Source organism: Talpa occidentalis, unplaced genomic scaffold, assembly GCF_014898055.3.
Source record: "Talpa occidentalis isolate TD23 unplaced genomic scaffold, MPIMG_talOcc4v2.1 talOcc4.2, whole genome shotgun sequence".
In the NCBI taxonomy this organism is placed as follows: domain Eukaryota; kingdom Metazoa; phylum Chordata; class Mammalia; order Eulipotyphla; family Talpidae; genus Talpa; species Talpa occidentalis.
The window spans coordinates 67,277,605-67,292,144 of record NW_023602073.1 but is presented as its reverse complement, the minus strand read 5'-3'; the positions used below and the strand labels follow the sequence as shown (position 1 = coordinate 67,292,144).

The following is a 14,540-nucleotide window of genomic DNA, read 5'->3' as shown; positions in this document are numbered from 1 at the left end:
TTTTCACAACCAGGCAGATATATTGCCATTGCAAGGTGGTCAAGAATTAGCAGTTCTACTCCTTGGCATATATCACAAGAATGCAAAAACATTAACTCAAAGGAATATATCCACCTCCTATGTTCACTGCAGTACCACTTATGATAGCCAAGTAATAGAACAACCTAAGTGTCCAATAATAGAGGAGTGGATTAAGAAGAGGTGCATATACATGTGGAATACTATTCAGCTATAAAAAAGATGAACTCTTGCTGTTTGTGACTACATGGAATGAACTAGAGGGAATTATGCTGAGTGAAATAAGCCAGAGGAAGAAAGACAAATACTGGATGATTTCACTTATTTGTGGAATAGAGAGAAAGAAAAAAAAAGGAACTAAAAAAACTAAACCACAACAAAGTCTAGAAATATGACTGTAGAAGTGAGGCTAAGAGAGGGGAAGAAATGTGGGTGTAGAAATGAAGGAAGAGGCCTAGTGGTTATACGGTAAAGGGATGTGGGTGCTCTGGTGGTGTGTGGAAGTGTGGTGATTCATCTGAATACATGTGAACCTATTTCCCTGAATCATACGCAGTGCTATAAAACAACATTAGCTCAATAAATAGAAATTCTAAATGAAAAGACATGATTAAAACCAGAAGCCATGTAAGTTCCAGGGTGAATTTAACTACCTAGGCAACTATATACAAAAGATACTATCAATGTGTTTTTACTAAAGTTTTCTACCCCCATCTGATTTAAAATACAGTTGCATAAATCAATCATTATTGAACTGTATTCATGGATGTGTGCATTAAAGATATCATTTATATGATCATAAAGAGGTGGAGAGAATGGAATAGAAAATTTATAGCAAAATTTCTGTAAACTATTAAAATTATGCTAGTATTTAAAAAATAAAAATACAATTAAGTAACAAATAAAATATTAGGCCTGGGAATTGTGTAGAAGGACAAACCTTTCAAGAGAACATAGAGCTGAGATTAAATCCCCTGTAATTTTGCTGTCTCCAGCATAAAAATCCCATGGATGATAAAAAAACTCTAAAAATTAATCCACTACAATACAGCAACAGAAGAAATGGCCACTAACAAACCAAAAGACTTCTGGGATCAGAAATCAGACTTGAAGTTGGTAGTTTCACTGCATTTTTAAAAAACAAAGCCAGAAACTGAGTTTAGAGCCTAGAGGTAAACTTCAGATCAGTTTTCAGTCTCTCCCAGTGCAAACCAAGCTACTCCTGAGCCTGACTTGGTTTCATTTGTGCATTCTTAGGTAACGCATTTGGTATGCTGCAGGCCCCTTAGAGATCTCGTGCTGCAAAAACCTGGACAAACATTGGCGCTGCGAAGTTGCCTGAAAAATCCTAATTAAAATTTTCGGAGTAAAACTGGTACCAACAACAACTGATTAAAAAATAAAACAAAACCTAAAGAAAATTGCATTGTCTCACTGACATCCTCCAGTGTTCAGTCAGGAGTTCCTTAAGAGCAAAGGCCAGGATACTGCATCGCCCACTTGTAATAAAACACAGAAGAGGACAGTAGATGAGAGCATAAAAGTGGTTTCCTAATAAAAACGATTAAAGTTAGAGCATAGACACTACTGGGCAAGCATTTCATCTCTCTGCTAAAGTGTATTTCTGACTACAGCACAACTGCCCGTCTAGTAAACGCACACAGTTGGAAGCTTTTGCCACCAGGTCAAGCCTCAGCGAACACACAGCCCAGAGGCTCGCGCCTCCAAAAAGTTCAGGCCTCCAGCCCGCGACCCTCCCGCCCTTTGCTCCCGCCCCTTGCAGCTGCACTCCCCAGCTATCTCGCTGCACCCAGGCTGCACCCGCCCTGTATTTCGTTGATCGACAGGCTGGACAGCTACTTCCAGGAGGCCGGCTTTCGCTCGGCAACCCCCGCAGAGGTAACGCTCCTACCGCGGCCAATGGGAGCCAAGAGGCGGGGCTGCGGTGGGGAGGCGCTGCTGGTCAGGTGCTCTGCGCCCTGGTTGCGTGCAGGTGAGCGGCTGCGGGTTCAAGGGGCGCCCGCTGCTCCCGCTACCTGCCTGCCATTGCACGGGGTCTTCTAGAGGAAGCACCCTCCGACCCTTCCTTCTCTTTGCCCCCAGCCGATGTGGACGCTTCGGTCGCTGTGAGGGTAAGAGTCCAGGGGAGGGGGCCGCTTGCCTCCCGGGGATTCTCGTGGCTCCTGTGGGTCCCCCAGATTGCCCTTCCCCGTTCCCACCGCGCACACGCGAAGCCCACGTCGGGGCTTCTGCCTGCCTTGTGTGGGGGCGAAGGGGGTGTCGAGAGGGGAGAGGTAGGTTTGCGAATTGCGAACGGTACCCTGCGCGGCGAAGCTTCGCAGTGGCTAGGATGAAATTGTGGAGAGGATGGGGCAGGCACCCCCTTCTTTCGGGCGTGTGTTAGCGCTTCCATTTTCCCTCTAAGTCGCCCAGGCGCTCCTTCCTTCCAGATTTCCCTGGCTGGCTGTCGGCGGAGCTTTGGAGGGGAGGAGGAACTGGCAAGCAGCCCCGTGAAATCCGGACCCCAAATTATGGATTCTGCTGTTCTGTGCAGCATTTAGGGCTCGTGGGCGCGGGGAGGGGGGCGTGGGAAGGAAATCTTAAGATTTCTTTCTTCCCCACCCCCACTTCTGTGTTTCTCGTTTTATGTAATAGATATGATAATGTGGATTCATTTTACCAAATATTCCTGAGCTTTAGACTACACTTAGTCATTGTTTGTTTTGTTTGTCCTAGAAAAGCAGTTCCTTCCTGCTTTCTACAGTTGCTGAAATAATTTACTAAGCGAGAGGAGAAATCAGGTGTTGCAAGTAGTGGGGTTCTGGTTTGTTTTCGAGGTTTAAAAATATCTTCAGTACATTCAAAGTAGGAAGTGGTCAAAGCAGAATTCAAGAGCTTTCTTAGCACCTAGTAGTTAAAATTCAAGTTTTGGAGGGTTTATAAGTACCTTTATGAAGGAATGGACTTGAAGAAAACAAAAGATCTTGGCTTGATTTGCATCCCCAGTGGGAACTGACAGAATCTTCATATGTATTGTTTGCCCAGATTGCCTCTTACCTTTCTTCAATAGAAATAAAAACATTTTAGAAGTATATGCAGATTAAGAAACAACTACTTTGATCCAAAGAGATTATTTAACCAAGTAAAGTGCCTTTTTACATATAAGATTAAATGTTGACAAATTTTAATGTTAGGGAGATCAAACTAAACATCTAATGGTTCAGTTTATTTTTTAAAAAGACTTATTTATCTATACAAGCACTGGGATACAGGCCAGAGGTGTAGGAGGGTGAGAGAATTCACCAGAGATAGAGTGGGGAGCAGTGGGCCAGACAGGAGAGGTCTGCTGCGCCATGTGGGTATCTCCCTGGCTGGCCTGGAATTGAACAGGCGCTGCAGAGGTTTTGGACAGTTTCACAGTGCCCCACTCAACCTGCTGTGCCACTGGGGAAACCCCTAATGGTTCAGTTTAAAGGCATCTATACTTTGATTACTAATAAATGAATGCAGATTGCATTTCACAAATATATTTGAATGTCACAAACTTTATGTCACTTCAAGAAACCAAATTTATCTATTTTCTCCTCTCTAATGTCTTCTCTAATATGATGAGCCAAACATAAAGCCTTGGTTGGGTTGAGTAAATAGAAGAGTGGGTCAACTGAAATTTTTATTTCTAAATTTTTATTTCTAATTTTTTATTTCTAAAAAAAATTGCATGTGGATTATATCACACTTTGAAATATTTGGAGAGCTTACTTAAATAGTTCCTTTGAGGAATTTTTCATGATTTAAAAGGTAAAAAGTTTTCTAAAATACAACTAACCTCTTTATCGTACAGGTAGCCCCAGGTCTCTTGTTTAAGATGAAGTTATGCGACATAATACTTCTAGGCTGCAGTTTATAATAGGAATTACTAAGCATCATCACTTTCAGTTTTGGGTAAAGTATAGAAAACAAAATTGTTGCCATTAACTTCTGTATGTTTTTTTATACAGATTATCTTCCAGTGAACTGATCAAGTACTTAGAAAATGACTTCAAAACTTCTCTGGGTGTCCTTCATACTTGCTGCATTAACACTTTCAATTACATTTGCTCTCCCACCAAACCAGCAAAAGGTTCTGTTAGTTTCATTTGATGGATTCCGTTGGGATTACTTATATAGAGTTCCAACACCCCATTTTCATTATATTATGAATTACGGTGTTCATGTAAAACAAGTTACTAATATTTTTATTACTAAGACTTATCCTAATCATTATACTTTGGTAACTGGCCTCTTTGCAGAAAATCATGGGATTGTTGCAAATGATATGTTTGATCCTATTCTGAACAAATCTTTTTCCTTGGATCACATGAATGTTTATGATTCTGAGTTTTGGGAAGAAGCAACACCAATATGGATCACAAATCAGAGGGCAGGACATTCCAGTGGTGCGGCCATGTGGCCCGGAGCAGATGTGAAAATCCATAAGAGCTTTCCTACTCACTACCTGCCTTACAATGAGTCCATCTCATTTGAAGATAGAGTTGCCAAAGTTATTGAGTGGTTTACGTCCAAGGAGCCCATAAATCTTGGCCTTCTTTATTGGGAAGATCCTGATGACATGGGGCACCGTTTGGGACCTGACAGTCCTCTGATGGGGCCTGTCATTTCAGATATTGACAACAAGTTAGGCTATCTCATACAAATGCTGAAAAAGGCAAAGCTGTGGAACATGCTGAATCTAATCATCACAAGTGATCACGGAATGACTCAGTGTTCTGAAGAAAGGGTAATAGAACTAGACCGGTATGTGGATAAAGACCTCTATACCCTGATTGATCAATCTCCAGTAGCAGCCATCTTGCCTAAAGAAGGTGAGTACGACCTGTGTACTCAGACTTAGGTTTGTATTTGCCCACTGTGATTGAGTGGGGGACCTTTAAAGTGTGCTTGTTTGCGTCATGTTAATATTATGGAATTTAATCCTTAGACTCTGAAAAGGCAAAAATCTCTGAGAGTCTAATTTTTTATTTTTTTCCTAAAATATTGAAATTGCTGCTTTATATTAATGGCAGTCCAGTTGAACCATTTTGTAATCATCGATTATATCAATGATAAAAGTTATAGCCCCTTTCTCAGAAAATTCAATTTCTCAGAGAATTTGCGTGCAATTAGAGTGATTGCATGGAAGTCCTAAAGACATCTGTAGAACCTGCCAAGTAGGGAATCACTTAGAATATAGGAAGGAAGAGGAGTTAGTCAATCTGAGGTTTATTTCTCTAATGTATTAGTAGGAAAGTAGTAACAATACCTTAAATTTTTCACAAATCTTGAACCCTGTCAACCAGGTATTATTTCATTTTGAGAAACAGGCAAATAAGTTCCCTAGGTTTAACATTCCCAGGTCACAAAGTAAATGCAGAGCAAGTCTTGGGCCTGCTATTCTGACTTCTATTTTATCACCTCCTGGAGTTAGTTAGGTATCATATAAGAAGGTAGATTTTGAAAAGATGGAATACTTCACAAACTTCACAAATGAGTTCTATCCCTCATGGGAGAGTTAAAAGCATCATACAAAACAGTGAATGTTAAAATATGTGTGTGGGCCTGCACCAACTTTTTAACATCTTCACCATAACATGGCAAGTGTTTTGTTGTTGCTTAAGAAAACCACATTAACCAGTCAATTTTCCTTTTAAGAGTGGAATGGTGTTCCCTTCCTGGGATGTGGGAGGCAGGGAGGACAAATGGATTTGAAAAAGGAGGAAAAAATTAAGGATAATTCCTGTCTACTGAATTTGAAGTCACAGAGGGTGCTTTTGTTACACACATCCAGGGTTTTAAACTTCCATTTTATAAGCTGCTGTTCATCTCCAGTTTGTCCTCTCCCAGCCTTCACCCTCCATTACCATATTTTCTTCTGTAGAGATTGTCTACTCTGTTCTCATAACTGCTGGAACTTAGCTCTTTGTTTACAGTGCGCTGGACATTTTACTTAGTGCCACTAATTAAAATTTTTTAATTTTTAAAAAATTTTATTTATTTGTGCATAGAAGAGCTGGGGCGCAGATCAGAGGTAGAGGGGGTGAGAGAATTCACCAGAGACAGAGTGGGGAGCAAAACAGGCGGACTGACTGAAATACACTGCTGAGGGGAGCAGCGGGCGAGACAGGAGAGGTCTGCTGTGCCATATATGGGTTAGCTCCCTGGCCGGGTGTAGGGTCAGGAACGGACACGGTGCATGTTTTCTAGGATCCCATGCAGACCGGGTAAAGGAGGAGTCAGAGTCCTTAGTGGGTTTTTGGCAGGTCTTTAATTGGGGTTCACCAGGCATATGGCCGGCAGGGGTGCTGGGGGGCTGGGAGGCTGGCAGTCCTCCCAGCCCCCAGCAAATCTTCACTCTCTCTGGGCTCTCTGGCATTCTCTGCTTCTGCTTCTTTGCTTCTCTCTCGGCTTCTGCTTCGGCTTCTTCTTTTGACTTCCGCTGCTGCTGGCGTCCCCGTGACGCTGCCCTTAGAAAGCACAGTCTTAGCTCAGATGAATCCCATCTACCTACGCCCACACCCTACTCCAGGTGCCCGCCATCAGGCATGCATTCAGGACAAGGATCCATCATCTATCCTGATGGCGGGAGGGCAGAAAAGCCTGACATTTTTCCTTACCCTACACTGGGGATACAACTCAGGCCACAGTGGTGGTAGTGCTGAGACAACCCCTAGGCCACTAGGGAGGCCCACAGTGCCTCTAATTTATGCTTGTGTGAGTTTTTAAATTAGAGATTAGCCATTTAAGGTTCTATAAAATGTACTCTCAGTTGTTAGGATAATTTACTTACATTTTCATTCCCACTCTCCCCCCCCCGCCAGCCCCCCAATCTCCTTTCCTCAAAGGGAATGAGTGTTGAAGTGTCTGGCTGTATTTACTGTGTCCAGCTGGCTGAGGTTTTACCTTAGTAAGGGGTCTGCCTTGAGGGAATCAAGAAAGACTAGTTCACTCTGCTGCCTGTGGTAGTTTCTTTGTAGCAGTGGGCCTCTTGTTCTGAATAATCCCCCTTCTCCTTTCTCTTTTAGGTAAATTTGATGAAGTCTATGAAGCACTAGCTCATGCTCATCCCAATCTTACTGTTTACAAAAAAGAAGAAATTCCAGAAAGATGGCATTACAAATACAACAATCGGATTCAACCAATCATAGCGGTGGCTGACGAAGGGTGGCATATTTTACAGAATAAGTCAGAGAACTTTTTGTGTGAGTAGCACAATCTATTTCTTCCTCTTCTGTGGAGTTTGCTAAAGTGGAGGCTATGGGTAATACAGCAGTCTCTTGACTGATCTAGTAACTAGTGTCATACATGAAGAGCAAACTCTCGATCCCTGGGCTTATAAAGAGAGATAACCTCCTAAAAGTGAAACATTTACTTCTTAAAGTCATCAGACCAAGGATATGCACAGTGATACATATTGTTAATGATAATCATCGTGTTGCTGAGAAAAACGGAATTTTGTCCTGAATAACTGAAATTTATACATTGAATTATCTTCTGCATGTTTTATAATCTCAAGAGTTTACTCTTTACTTTTACTAGCAATTGTTAGCTGGATCTAGTTTCTTTTTGTCCTATACCAAATGTGGGCCAGCTTTGCTTTACCCCTTGGAAACATTTGTTTACCTTGGAAATATTTCTAAAAAGAAGCGCATATGTTACAAATAATAAGATATGAAGGCATTTTTTCTAAAACTTAATGATATAATTTTGGCGCCATTTCCACTGAATAAATATAGATTATAATGGAAATGGCATTTGAAATGCAAACATGCCATGTAGGCACTTTCTGGCATCCTTAGTATGTAATTTTCTCTTTTCATGTGGCTTCTAACAAGTTGATCAAAAGGAAGTCCTCTTCTTTGGGATTTTATTAACCTTTGTTATGCCCTTCATTTACATATTAGCTCCCAAAGTTCCCACCCTTTTCTTGTTTGTATGGCTAGTGACTGACTCCTGCAGACTAAATACCCCCAGCACCTGGCTTCTGGTTAGGTTTGGTTAGTAGAAACCCTGGCAGGAGTGTGCCAGAAGCCGAGGTATTTGTTCCCCACTCTCTCTGCCTCAGACTATCTGCAATAGGGCTTCATTTTCTCTGTGGTCCAGGCGCTCTCTGAACAACTTCTCTTTCACAGCCTCAGCTCCTACAAGATAGTCTTGGACTCTGGTAACCTCACTTCTCACTCTGTCCCTCCAGCCCTGGTGGCCATAGGAAGTTCTCCCTGGGTAACCTCACTATCCCATGTTTGCCCCCTAACACTTTCATCTGTCAGCCTACCTGGCATGGATTCTGTTTTCCTGGGTGATAAAGCTATGAATTCTCACCACCGACCTGTCCACTGGGAGTCTTTTCTGCTGTTACTTGAATGTTGGAAGAAAAACCACATCTGAAACCATCTGAAATCTCTTGTAGACATTGCTTGTTTATATGTGCAAGAGGCATACAAAATGCCCACTTAGGTAGAACTGGCTTCTCACCATGTTTATTTATGAAAAGAAAAGCAGTTTGCCTGATGGTAATTTCTTTTTTTAATTTTGCTTTTATGTATATTTTATATCATTCTTCCTTTGATGACAGTTAATTGTGGGGTATCATTGAGTCCAAGTGGCAGACATGGTTTCTGGTTCTTAAAACAGGTTTTACCTGCAGATAATGTTCTGTAAGCTACAGGAGAACTCTAAAAAGGCCTTTAAAAATAATTTCTTTGGCCATGAGAAAAATTGCTACTTTCACATGTTGTATGATGCAGGTAGCTCTTAAGTGAGAAGAATTGCTCAAAAAAAGGGGTGCTAGCTTTCAGGAGATTTATACTTTACAGTCAATATAAATTTAAGGGACTCTTGAAATTTTGATTTAACTATAATTACATACGTTGATTGGTAGTAACACTTATTTTTGCTAGAAACCCTTAATGGTCTCCTAATAGGTTACGTTATGTTCATTTATTCAACAAACACTTAAATATTGACCATTATAGTCATTCTCAGTCACTTGGCCTGAGTTTTACAAGAGAATTAAGTTTTAATGTCCAAAAGCTGTGGTTTTTAAAATGTGTTCCCAGGATCGGCACATTACCTGAAAACTTGTTAGAAATGCAAATTCTCTACTTAAAGAATTAGAAACTGAGGGTAGAGCCTTGCAGTCTGTTTTTACCTGCCTTCTAGAGTCCTATACACACTTTAAAGTTTGAGAACTTCTCAGTTCAGGCATTTCTATTAAATATTGTCTCCTGGAGCATTTATAGCAGAAACATACAAAACAAAGTCTCGCTTTATGGGAAAGCCTTTATAAGTCAATGATTTTATTTCAAGCTTGATTTTCTAATAAGAAATGAGATAGGAGAATTATTTTTGCCTTGTTGAGTCTAGCTCCCAGCTTCTCATAGAACTGAATGCAGCCACCATCCAGTCAATTACAAATGATGTACTGGCATATGTCCCAATGTTACCACTTGATTAAATGGGATGGCATGTCACTCTATCAGATAATTTCATAAATTAGTATTATTTTTACTTAAACTAGAAAGAATTGGGGCATTTAGAAAGACCTTTAGATGGAACTGACACTTTTAGAATTACTTAGAGAAGATGAGTAGGATCACTTCTTGACTTTCAGAGAAATTGATTTAGGATTTTTTTTCTTTTTTAAAGATTTATTTTTATTTATTTATGCATACAAGAACTGGGGTGTAGGCCAGAGGTGTGGGGGGTGAGAGGATTCACCAGAGACAGAGTAGGGAGCAGAACAGGTGGATCCACTGAAATTACACTGCTAAGGGGAGCAGCAGGTGAGACAGGAGAGGTCTGCTGCGCCATGTGGGTTAGCTCCCTGGCGCAACTCATGTGGCAGTGGCTGGTGATAGCTTGATAGTACTGAGACTTTACTGTGCCACTAGGGAGGCCCAGGATTTTTTTGTTTCAGTAATGCATTTTTCCCTTGCTGTTTCCCTGTAGCAAATAATTTAGTATTAGAGATGATTTGCTAGTTACCCTTACCACCTTTAAAAAAACTTGTTGGTTTTCTTAGGTTGCTATCTTATCAGCTGTAGTGCCTGTGCCTTGCACCCTGATATGTAAGGCACACATGACTTTAACATGCAGAGTTGTTACGCACAAGTTTTCATCTTTCAATTTTGTATTAGGTGATAGTCAGAAGTCTCCCAGAGTTTTTATTGTATTTGTAGCCACATTAAAGCTTATGGTGCAACTTAACTTAGCACTGGGTCCTGATCTGAACCACCAAAGTAAAGATTTACCCACAAGTCCTGCCCTTTGTCTTCAGTCCTGAGTGGTAGCTATAAGTGGAGGTTTGCTTTCTATGGTGTCTTTTCCCCCTTTATTTATTATTCCCCACCTTTTATTATTAATTGTGAATTTATTGTCTTCATGGCAAAAGGCACTTTAGTCCCGTAATCTTTATAAAGATCATGATTGAAACATAGCAGGTACTTAACAAGTATTTGCTGAATGTTAGTTTACCTACCACCAAAAAAAGTCACTTTCATTTTCCTCTCATGTCATTCCACTTTGTTCTTTATCCTCCTTCCTCTGCTGCTTAGGGTAATGTGGGCTGTGAGAAAGATATGTTTCCTGGAGTGAATCGTGATGTTGACAATAGCAGTTTGCTTGTAAACGATTATTTTAAAAGTTGAAATAGGTACAATTTGCATTTACGTTTATAATTTAACAACAGCTATTTCCATTTCAATGCTAACTGGTTAGTTAACTTAATCATGTATTTTATCTTTACAGTAGGCAACCACGGTTATGATAACGCACTAGCAGAAATGCATCCAATATTTTTAGCCCATGGTCCTGCCTTCAGAAAGAATTTCACTAAAGCAGCAATGAACTCCACTGATCTGTACCCTCTGCTGTGCCACCTCCTCAATATCAGTGCCATGCCACACAATGGATCACTCAGGAATGTCCAGGATCTGCTCAGTTCAACAACTCCAGAAGCAACCCCTTCCACGCAGAGTACAACACCCCTCCCTGCTGGTGTCTACCCAAGACAACACAAACAAGAGGAGTCATACGCTTATTTTATAGGGATCTCTCTCGGTAGCATTATAGTTATTGTATTTTTTATAATCTCCATTAAACATTTAGTTCGCAGTCAAATACCTGCCTTGCCAGATATGCAGGCTGAAATAGTTCAACCGTTATTACAAGCCTAATGCTACTTTGAAGTGGAGATTGCATCATTATGTCAGTGTTTAAGGTTTCAGGGGAAACCAGTTTCAGACATCTGCACAAACCGTTAAGCAGTTACCTACATGTTCAAGCACAGTCACAGACACGCAGATTGGCCCACATACACGTGCCTGCAAAGGATTAAAGCTGTGGAGGGATGTTTCCATTGTTCTTTCTAGCCTAGAGGTAGATAAGATCCTGCTTTATTGGAACTTGGCACATGTATATATTTAGCAACTTTGCACTATTTAAAATACTTTATATATTGCACTTTAAGTTACTCTCCTAATGGGTACTCTCTTTATGTGAAATGCACTTTATTGACAATTAGGTCTTTTAACTCGCTTGAAAGACTTTGCACCCATGTCACAGAATATTTGTTACTCATTGTTTGAATGGAATGAAGTTTCCAATTCCTGGGTAATGTAAAAATCTATCTCCTTTAATTGGAGGTGATGAATGTGAAAACTATGGAAAATTAAATGAACATTTGTACATCGAATTTTGGAGAGATGCATTCCCAACAGTAGGATGCATTATTGGGCATTCCTTTCCTAAGGACATGGGTTTTCATTTTATTTTCCCCCTAAAAAAAGAGATTCAAATATTTGACAGATTCTTGCTAAACATACTGTTTCTGTCATTAGACTTATCATTGCTCTGTCCTGATTGGTTATTTTACTCTGGTTTTTCTAAGAAGACACCAGGAATATAATTTCTGTTCTATGTAGTTTAGCACCAGCTTGATGAAAGAAAGCAAGTACTGTCGCAGAATGTTTTCTCTTGTTCTGTAATTACTTAGGTCTTTGAAACTCAATCAATTTTAATCACATTAAACAATAGATATAGCGGTATTTTCTTTCTAGTAACAAAGCACAAGCATTTTTTAGATTTGAGCATCTTAAAATCCATAGTTGCAGGAAAGCACAAACTTGATTTGGTAAAATGTAGGCAACTCAGTCCTTGGAAAAGCTAGAACATGGGGACAAAAGTTAGGCAGGGGCACATTGGAGTTGTTCACACCATACCCAGAGCAGTGCTGATGGCAAAAGCTAGCAAGATAACTCTTAGAGTAATAACAGGTACTGCAATGAGAGGAACTGAGGTGATAGCCTTGTTTCATGAAACATTTGAATACCCATCATCAGGGACTCATCGGGATCAAAGATTAGTCCAAGTTCACGAATAGGCTTCTACCTCTTGGGGAGTATTTTTGTTCAGAAATAGACTTCACCTCTTGGCTAGTTTTTTCACTTGCCCAGTTATCTCAGCTTCTCCCATGCTACCTCCTAAAGCTGCGCTCCATCTCTTAATTAGTCTAGTTACAGGGAGTGTAGGGTTTCTAGGACATCTTAGAGAAAAGAGGAAGCAGCCCTGGAAACAATAGCTTTTCTTGAAATTAAAAACCACTTTGTAGACTCATGACCTACAGATAATGTGATTTTGTGTATATTTTTGCACTGCTGGGCTAATAACTAGGTACGATGGTATATGTAGTCCAGAAAGCAGGGATAATTTAGATATAAAAATCAAAAGTGGCATAGTGAAAGATATAATTTAGATGCTTCCTAAAACAAGTTGAATGAATTTTTTAATGAATTTTTTTATAAGAATAATACTAATGAAGAGTGTTAGCACCTGTTTTCATTTTACTCTACAATCTCTTAATAGGATAGAATTGTAATCACTGGAAATGTAGGTTGCAAAGTTGAGGTGTGGGTGGTAGATAGCAAACTCCTCAAGAAGTCTGAATTCTAGATTAGACATTTTAGAATATCCAGTCACTCAAGTTGGCTTGTTTTATAGATGTGAATTTATCCTTACTGAGATATCTATATAAGACAGAAAGATGAAATTGGTTTATTGAAAAGCATGACTATTGAAATGCTATATGTACATTTAAGCTAATTGTTGCATTAAATTCCCTTTAGAAAGTGACCTTAATAAGAAAGTAATTTCTGTAACATTGCTGAAATCATTAAAATTCTGATATGAAGATTTGATTATTAAAAGCCTTCTTTTATTTACAGATACTTAGTTTCCTGTAAACTATCAGCAGGAGAGAAAATAAAAATTCCTTGGGAAAATCTAGTCATTCATCATTCTCTGATAGTTTTTGTTTTGCTTTATCTTTATGTCTTCATGGTCAAGCTGTGTGCATTGAACACAAATTAGCACATAGAAAATTTAGCTAATCTTACTAATGGTAAGAAAAAATTTTATTAAACATTAGAGTTCTAGAGTGCCCCACATCTCACCATTTAAAAAAAAAATTTAAAGATTTATTTATTAATGCATACAAGGGCTGGGGTACAGGCCAGAGATGCCGGGGGCTGAGAGGATTCACCAGAGACAGAGTGGGGAACAGAACAGGCAGACTGAGTGAAATATACTGCTGAGGGGAGCAGCAGGCGAGACAGGAGAGGTCTGCTATGCCATGTAGATTGCTCCTTGGCGGGCCGGGGATTGATAGTTGCTCCCTGGCTGGCTGGGGATTGAACTCATGCTGCAGAGGCTGTGGATTGCTTCATAGTGCAGTGCTTAACCCCTTGCGCCACCAGGGAGGCCCACATCTCACCATTTTTGAGCAACCTCCTCCAGTAGCTATTTTGTGCAACTTAGTAAGATTTTTCTTACTCAGTGTATGTTTTGCAGTTTTTTTCTTCCTTTGCCTTTTGCCATGTAAATTTAAAAATTACTTTTCAAGCTGCTTTCTGACCTCTTAATGTAAAACTAGGATCCTATTAATTTCAGTTTCTTACAAGAAGTGATTTCTAAAAAATGTATGGGAGATGCTTACTTCTCTAGTTCCCAGTCTTTTTTCCAGCTGTTTAGGAACTGAGGGGGCACACTGGAGAATCATGGATTTGAAGGGATCTAAGGGAGTGTTCAGGCCTGATTTAACTATGACCCTTGCAAAGCTGTGACTTACTAGACACATCAGTGGCAGCTGGAAGCAGGACCTAGGTATCCTGATTGCGGGGTAGGACTTCAACATAAATGAATTCTGAGGGACACAATTCATGTCAGGAGGAGAAAGCAAACAAATATGACAGCTCCTGGAAAAATGAGAAGCTATATGAGAACATATTCAAATCTCCAATTTGACAGTATTCGATTGTCTTCTTCCTTCAGGGTTGATACTGAGAAGTCATGCTACATCTCTGTAATAATGCCACTTTATACTAATATAGTCTCCCCAACCTCTCTTATTTCTCCCATAGTGTTTGGTATTTGTTTTTGAAATTTTCAATTCCCTGAAATTTTATAGTTACCTTGAATACTCCACTCATCAC

At 40.0% G+C, this 14,540-nt stretch overlaps 1 protein-coding gene across 1 annotated transcript; it reads left to right on the top strand.

Annotated features, from left to right (window-relative positions):
* Positions 1-1,982: 1,982 nt before the first annotated feature.
* Positions 1,983-13,330, top strand: ENPP5 (ectonucleotide pyrophosphatase/phosphodiesterase family member 5). The gene is made up of 4 exons (XM_037519832.2): positions 1,983-2,150; positions 4,017-4,880; positions 7,077-7,253; positions 10,801-13,330. The coding sequence occupies exons 2-4, from the start codon at positions 4,052-4,054 to the stop codon at positions 11,226-11,228; spliced, it is 1,434 nt and encodes a 477-aa protein (XP_037375729.1). The 5' UTR covers positions 1,983-2,150; positions 4,017-4,051; the 3' UTR covers positions 11,229-13,330.
* Positions 13,331-14,540: the final 1,210 nt, after the last annotated feature.

Excerpts from the sequence above, each read along its gene's own strand:
- ENPP5 (XM_037519832.2), top strand. The coding sequence starts at position 4,052 with ATGACTTCAAAACTTCTCTGGGTGTCCTTCATACTTGCTGCATTAACA. Across the intron at positions 4,881-7,076 it reads AGCCATCTTGCCTAAAGAAG|GTAAATTTGATGAAGTCTAT; the intron begins GTGAGTACGACC and ends TTTCTCTTTTAG. Across the intron at positions 7,254-10,800 it reads TAAGTCAGAGAACTTTTTGT|TAGGCAACCACGGTTATGAT; the intron begins GTGAGTAGCACA and ends TTATCTTTACAG.